Source organism: Sinocyclocheilus anshuiensis, unplaced genomic scaffold, assembly GCF_001515605.1.
Source record: "Sinocyclocheilus anshuiensis isolate Anshui unplaced genomic scaffold, SAMN03320099.WGS_v1.1 scaffold745, whole genome shotgun sequence".
NCBI classification, from domain to species: domain Eukaryota; kingdom Metazoa; phylum Chordata; class Actinopteri; order Cypriniformes; family Cyprinidae; genus Sinocyclocheilus; species Sinocyclocheilus anshuiensis.
The window spans coordinates 386,026-394,237 of record NW_015540128.1 but is presented as its reverse complement, the minus strand read 5'-3'; the positions used below and the strand labels follow the sequence as shown (position 1 = coordinate 394,237).

The following is an 8,212-nucleotide window of genomic DNA, read 5'->3' as shown; positions in this document are numbered from 1 at the left end:
AGAGATTGTGTATATATATATATATATATATATATATATATATATATATATATATATATATATAAAATAAAAACAAAAAAACTCAGCATCAACATATTAGGTGATATTAAACCTTTTTTTGTTACGAAACAGCGGAACTGTGTCTAATTCGACAGTATCTTGCATGCATGTTAACGCTGCACAAACATGAGGTTTGTGAACACTGACCTGGCTTAAACTGGATCCTGACTCCTGCATCGTTCTGGATCTTCTTGATCATCTCCCCGTTTCTGCCAATGACGATTCCCACGGCGAATCTGGGCACTGCCACCTGTGTGAGCAAACCAACAATCAACACACGAGGCCTTTCTGGCTTCATCGCAGCTGAACGTGTTCTTACGTCGATGCTGCTGCCCAGTCTGGAGCCGAAGTCACTGCGGCTGCTCCGGAAATCTCCCTGATCCTTTTCCCTGATGATCTCCAGCACCAGCTCCCGCGCTTGCTGTAGAACACACACTCAGAGTCAGACACGTGTCTCAAACATCATCTGTGTCCCTGCAGCACAAAAGCGGTCTTAAGTCGCTGGGGTATATTTGTAGCAATAACCAACAATACATTGTATCGGTCAAAATTATAGATTTTTCTTTTATGCCAAAAATCATTAGGATATTAAGTAAAGATCATGTTCCATGAAGATATTTTGTGTGTTTCCTACCGTAAATATATCAAAACTTAATTTTTGATTAGTAATATGAATTGCTAAGAACTTAATTTGAACAACTTTAAAGATGATTTTCTCAATATTTAGATTTTTTTGCACCCTCAGATTCCAGATTTTCAAATAGTTGTATCTCGACCAAATATTGTCCGATCCTAACAAACCATACATCAATGGAAAGATTATTTATTCAGCTTTCAGATGACACATAAATCTCAATTTCACAAAATTGACCCTTATGACTGGTTTTGTGCTCCAGGGTCACATATATGCTGTGGATCGCTGATAAACAGACAGACCTGAACTTTATAAGGGTCTCCAGTGATTCTCAAGGGTTTGTCTGATCCGGTAGGCATCGGGTCGTCCTGAATCATGATCATCTTTACTCCTGTCCTCTCCTGTGGGCAAACATTCATTTACACTTAAAAATGTTCATTTTTAATCTAATTAACTGCATGATGTGCAGATTAATTAATCTAAATAATCACATATCAATTTAACTGCCTGACTGAGACATTACACCCCCCCCCAAAAAAAAGATTATTTAAAGTCATTATTGTGTTAGATGAGAAAAGTGTTGAATAAAAAAGCAGCTTTAAAATATACCGATATTTTTCAAAATGAAATTATACTGTTAATATGAAACTAAGAGCAAGTCACTTTCTCAGTGAGTAAGTCATTGAATAAATCACTCAACCGATTCAGATTCGCTCAGAAATGAAGCAAGTCTTTATGAATGAGTCATTGAAGCATTGACTCACTCAAATCATTCAAATGGCTGATTCATTCAGAAACTAAGCAAGTGACTGCCTGCGTCCCAATGTGCATACTATCCATCCTAAATAGTATGTGACATTAGTAATTTTCAATACTATTTAGGGCAGACAGGGTGGATAGTATGCACATTGGGACGCAGGGACTCTCTTTTTTTCTTTTACTTGATTTGTTCAAACGGCTGATTCATTCAGAAACCAAGCACGTGACTGTCTTAACTAATGAGTCATTGTATCACTGACTCACTCAGATCTTTCAATAAGGTGATTCTTTTAGAAACAAAGCAAGTGACTGTCTGTCTATGAATGAGTCACTGAATCACTGACTCATTCGTATCTTTCGAAATGGCTGATACATTCGGAAACCAAGCAAGTGACTCTTTAAGAATGAGTCACTGACTCACTCAAATTTACTCCTGTCCTCTCCTGTGGGCAAACATTCATTTACACTTAAAAATGTTCATTTTTAATCTAATTAACTGCATGATGTGCAGATTAATTAATCTAAATAATCACATATCAATTTAACTGCCTGACTGAGACATTACACCCCCCCCCAAAAAAAAGATTATTTAAAGTCATTATTGTGTTAGATGAGAAAAGTGTTGAATAAAAAAGCAGCTTTAAAATATACCGATATTTTTCAAAATGAAATTATACTGTTAATATGAAACTAAGAGCAAGTCACTTTCTCAGTGAGTAAGTCATTGAATAAATCACTCAACCGATTCAGATTCGCTCAGAAATGAAGCAAGTCTTTATGAATGAGTCATTGAAGCATTGACTCACTCAAATCATTCAAATGGCTGATTCATTCAGAAACTAAGCAAGTGACTGCCTGCGTCCCAATGTGCATACTATCCATCCTAAATAGTATGTGACATTAGTAATTTTCAATACTATTTAGGGCAGACAGGGTGGATAGTATGCACATTGGGACGCAGGGACTCTCTTTTTTTCTTTTACTTGATTTGTTCAAACGGCTGATTCATTCAGAAACCAAGCACGTGACTGTCTTAACTAATGAGTCATTGTATCACTGACTCACTCAGATCTTTCAATAAGGTGATTCTTTTAGAAACAAAGCAAGTGACTGTCTGTCTATGAATGAGTCACTGAATCACTGACTCATTCGTATCTTTCGAAATGGCTGATACATTCGGAAACCAAGCAAGTGACTCTTTAAGAATGAGTCACTGACTCACTCAAATTTTTCAAACAGCTGATTCACTCAGATATAAAGCAAGTGGGTCTTTAAGAATGAGTCATTGAATCACTGACTCACTTGATTTGTTCAAACGGCTGATTCATTCAGAAACCAAGCAAGTGACTCTTTAAGAATGAGTCACTGACTCACTCAAATTTTTCAAACAGCTGATTCACTCAGATATAAAGCAAGTGGCTCTTTAAGAATGAGTCACTAAATCACTGACTCACTTGATTTGTTCAAACGGCTGATTCATTCAGAAACCAAGCAAGTGACTCTTTAAGAATGAGTCACTGACTCACTCAAATTTTTCAAACAGCTGATTCACTCAGATATAAAGCAAGTGGCTCTTTAAGAATGAGTCACTAAATCACTGACTCACTTGATTTGTTCAAACGGCTGATTCATTCAGAAACCAAGCAAGTGACTCTTTAAGAATGAGTCACTGAATCACTGACTCACTCAGTTAATTCAAATAAATGATTCTTTTAGAAACAAAGCAAGTGACTGACTGTCTATGAATGAGTCATTGAATCATTGACTCACCTGATTTGTTAAAAACTGGATACATTCAGTAACGAAACAAAACGCTCAGCAGTTCTACTGTGGCTCTGATTGGAACTATTTTCATTAGCGAACCTGAGCACAATATACAAATAAAGACTGACTTGTGGCAGCAAATCTTAGAGAATTAACAAACCTGCAGCTGTTTGATGGTGTCGCCTCCCTTCCCGATGACCAGGCCGACTTTACTGGCCGGGATCAGGATCTCTTGGACAGCGCTGTTCCCGTCCATCTGAGTGTGGAAGCCCGGTCCGTTCCGACACCGGTCCACGATCTGCCCCAACAACCGCTTGGCCTGCCTGACGAACACGAACGACAGACGAATGACTGGCGCTCATTCAGTGCATTCTGACTCTAATAAAGCAGCAGCGTATAATGCGTTGTGTTTGTGCTCAAGGGTTAAACTGCGGTGCTGCATTCTTACTCGATGCTTTCTGGGGTCCCAGTCAGGGTGCAAGGCCTATCCATCATACCTCCACTGTCTGTGGGGGTGACATGACAAATCATTGCAAATTAGAAACCAAAAAAAAAAGCACAACACAGACTGTGGGCAAACGAGAAGCTGCTGTTCAGTCTGTGCGATCGTACTAACTTTAGCTCTTCGTGGCTAACGTGACTTCCATCGAACATCGTAATATCCGTGTTTGCATGAACACTTTACAGCTTCAGAGCTCGTTTTCTCTCTGGATATCACAATGATCAAGTTATGACTACATATGGATCAAACACGTTGACATTTTTAATAAATGGCACTATTTGGTAAGAAAAGCACCCAAAAATGCCATTACAGAGTGTTGGAAAGGAAAAAGGAAATAATAATTTATTTGTTTGCATAAATTCTAAACTGTAGAGAGACACAGATCTAGTAAAAATAAATATAATTTAGCAAAAATTAAATTATTATAAATTAAAATCATTAATTACTAAGGAACACGCATCAATAAAAAAAAATCTCAAATGTATTATAATATTTATGATTATTATTAATTACATTGTATTAAATATCAATATAATATTTATTACACATTTTATCATAATATTTAAATAGTTTCATTATTATATTATTTTTATTTACATTTATGCATAAGGAAAATTATATTTTCACAATTTAGCATAAATGCAAGATCACAAATTATTATAAATTAAAATCAAGAATATGTATCAATAATTTCTCAAATGTATATTACAATTTATAATTAAATATGTATTGAATATTAACATATTTTTGCTTTATTAGAATATTTATAGTTTTAATTACTATATTATTTTATTCATAAAATCAATTACTACTTAATTGTATGCATCATATGTTTAATAAGCATCAATAAGATTCTCAAATGCATAATTAGAACTTATACTTATTAATTAAATATCTATGAAATATCAATATAATTACATAATTATATAAATATAACATTATACATATTTTTTTGAAAATATCTTAATATTTTCATTATTATACAATTTTTTATTTACATTTAGGCATTTGGCAGATGCTTTTTTTTCCTTGCACCGACGCTTACATTTCATCAGTTCTTGCTTTCCCTCGGAATCAAACCCATAACCTTCTACTGTGTTGTTTTTCAGACATTTATAATCAAATATAAATCAACATTAGACAGATGCACTCAGAGGCATCTTAAAATCTGGCCTGTTGTAAACCCCACGCCACATTCACCTCACTCTCCGAGTTCTTTTGAGGAAGAACGTAAACGTAAAGAGATCAAACGAGACAAACTTGAGGTTCATGGAAGCAGAAAAAGGCTGTAACGCGATCAGAACGTACCGCCAGCGATCTGGATCTTACAGTTGGATTCCAGCTGAATTCTTGTGATCTGTTCACCGCCTCGTCCAATGACTGCCGGACGAGAAAAACACACAGATCAGCTTATATCAAGCCAAAAACTGCATGCATACTACTATTTATTACAGAAGAAAATAATTAAATAAACATACAGAGTTCAGATTCTAAAAGGCCAAAAATTGTGTGCATACTAGGATACAAGTTTTCCAGAACACAACAGTAAATGCTTATATACACACATATATATATATATATATATATATATGGGCCAAAGACGTTAAGATGTCCGCATCAAAAAGTGATTTTATGTCCATAGAAAGCACATTAAATGTGAGTAAAGTGTCTACATTTCAAACAAGTTTTTTTTACGAGTAAAATGTCAAAATTTTGTTGAAATAATGTTACAGTGTAACACTTACAGTTATGTAAAAATTCAAACAACATGCTTATTCTGACCTGTACATATTAAAATATATATAAAAGAATAAGGGAGCATATTAAATTTTATTGGGTTTTAAATGAATAAAAATTCTTACTGACAAATGGGCAAAAGCTAGGATAGTGGCACATTTAAAAAAAACATTTAAAATTACAGCTAATTAGTATTTGGGGTGAAAGTAATTAGTTTTTAAATATGTCATAAATTGATTTTTGTTGTAAATATGCCTGACGAGATTGTTACACTGAATGACATTTTAATGCGTCTCTTCTGTAAATCAGGGGAAAATGTATGATATTTATTTTTTGCTCGGAAACACAAAAACAAAAATACAATTCCATTAAACAGAAAACTTTTTTTTTAATTTTTGGGAAAAACAACAACAATTTAAAGCAGTATTGTTTTTATGTTTAAACCCTTTTTCGTCTTTGACCCACATACATATATATATATATTTTTTTAAATTACACCAAAAAATTTAAATGTGCGTAAATCAGTATATTTGTTAGTAAAAATCTGCACACTTTTAGAGCATTCATTCATAAACTATTAAATAAAATGTAACATCACAAAGAAGCTGCATTAGATATTGCACACTAATTATTAGACTACTAAAACTCAAATGTTTGTGCAAAATCCATATGTTTTATGAAGTGATCCACAGTACTTACTGAATCCAACCATCTTGTCAGGCACTTTGAAGTCTTCTGTTATTATAGCCCTAAACAAACATATAACAACATAATCATTACAGCTGTGCATAGAAATAGAAATAGAAATATAAGAGTTTTAATGAATTAAAGCTCTCACCTTGTACCATGTACCATTGCACCGAGCTGGTTAGCCACTTCACAGAAACAGAAGGGAAAAATACATTAGTGTTTATTACTGAAAAATACACAGAGCATCATATTACAGTCTGGCAAATATGCAAATGTTCAAAAAAAAATGCAGATTTAAAAATGCAGTCATAACTAATATATTATTTTTCAAGTTTTGAGACAATAGAAATGCTTTGATAAAATGTTGGGGTTTAAAAGTTTTAATAAATAGTTCAAAATAGTTTTAATACACTTAAAAATTTAATTTAATAATAGTTAAAAAACAGTAAAACAAGTTCATAGCTAATTATCATTATTTATTTACTTATCTAACAAATAAAGTTTTAGACATTCAATGAATTGCAAATAAATAATGAATAGAAATAGCAAAATTCTAAAATATTAAAGCCATGATTTGGTGAGATTCGTGACGTTTACATCCTCTATTGGTCAAATATGAACTACATTAATTTGCAGAAAAGTATTTTTGATATCTTTTAATATCACTCCATTGGCACTTTTAATACTGTTTGTATTCATGTTGGTTTCAGTTAAAACACGAAAATGTTCAATTTAAAAAGTGTAAGTATCAAGGATAAAGTTTTTTGTTTACAAATAAGATGCATAACTAATTAATATAATCAAAATTATTAATTAATATAATAATTAATAATTAATTAACATAACTTAGGGGAGTTTCTAAGAAAACAAATTCAAAAAATATATTATGGCGAGCTACTTAATAAAGCTGTCCTTTAGTAATAGCCAATAACAATTAAGGCCAGAAAAAAAACATTGCATTAATAAATGAAAAAAAAAAAAAAATTCTCCACAGATTTTAACTTTGACTTTCAGCCCAGTTTTTAACCATGATGTGACTCGCTGTTTCTGACGTTTCACAAGCAGTTCGAGAACAGAAGCACCAATCAATGGCTCGTGCAGAAAAACGCCGTCAAAGGTCAACGCTTCATAAAGTCCTGCATTGATTTTAACCTCTGGGTTACTTCACATTTGTCCTGTATCTGCTGTATTACTCAGACGTGACTGATCGCACACTGGTGACAAAACTCATGACGACAATTAATCATTTAGCAGACAATTCTAACCACAAAACCCCAGGTACCTCCTTCGTCCAGCGAGCGTTTCTGCCCTCCGTAGCCGTACAGCGAGGCATCGACGACCGGAGACGAGTTATTCAGGTGCTGCATCTGCTCTCCTCCCATCTTAGCAATCTGTGAGAGACCAGAGAGAAAACCACGGACTGAAAGCCACGGACTGCGACAAGCTGGAGTGATCACTTAAAAACACACACACACATGCATAAATATATACATACATACATAAATACATTATATATATTAGGGATGCACCGATATGAAAATTTTGGCCGATACCGATAATTCTTTATTTTTGAAAGCCGATAACCGATATGTTGGCCGATAAATCTATATCCAAATCTTTATATACTTTTTGAGAGCCTGATTACAAAAAAGGTCTCATCATTAAAAGCCACATCCCAAACACTTCAACATAAGCAGCCTAGTTTGAACGGTGTACGTTTTCAAAATAATTTTACTCTCCCATTACCAAATTTAGCCATAAAAAAAGTCTTACAAATAAAATAATGCATAAATAATGCAAACAAGTCACTGGACATCATTACACGTGTAAAGAATCAAAATGAATGCGCCAATCATGCATCCCTAATATATATATTCACACAAAATAAAAAATATATAATGTATTTCGAGCATATATTTGTATATATTATATGTAATTACATTTTTTATTAAATATATAAAAAATTTAATTTAATTATTTGAAAAAAAAAAAAAATGTCCAGATTTGTTTTGGTGCTTTTGCTTTTTCACAGAACAAAAACATAAAACAAAGAACTACTGTAACAA

General features: G+C 33.3%; 1 protein-coding gene across 2 annotated transcripts in view; it reads right to left on the bottom strand.

Annotated features, from left to right (window-relative positions):
- The window catches only part of fubp3 (far upstream element (FUSE) binding protein 3), a 25,236-nt gene that overhangs the window by 9,865 nt on the left and 7,159 nt on the right, over positions 1-8,212 (bottom strand). For both annotated transcript variants that reach the window (XM_016484481.1, XM_016484482.1), the window contains exons 2-10: positions 7,429-7,537; positions 6,295-6,331; positions 6,156-6,205; positions 5,028-5,099; positions 3,666-3,723; positions 3,378-3,540; positions 997-1,095; positions 380-481; positions 208-310 (exon numbers count right to left, since the gene is read on the bottom strand). In XM_016484481.1, the coding sequence (XP_016339967.1) occupies positions 208-310; positions 380-481; positions 997-1,095; positions 3,378-3,540; positions 3,666-3,723; positions 5,028-5,099; positions 6,156-6,205; positions 6,295-6,331; positions 7,429-7,537 (793 nt within the window). The remainder of the gene's footprint in view (positions 1-207; positions 311-379; positions 482-996; positions 1,096-3,377; positions 3,541-3,665; positions 3,724-5,027; positions 5,100-6,155; positions 6,206-6,294; positions 6,332-7,428; positions 7,538-8,212) is intronic.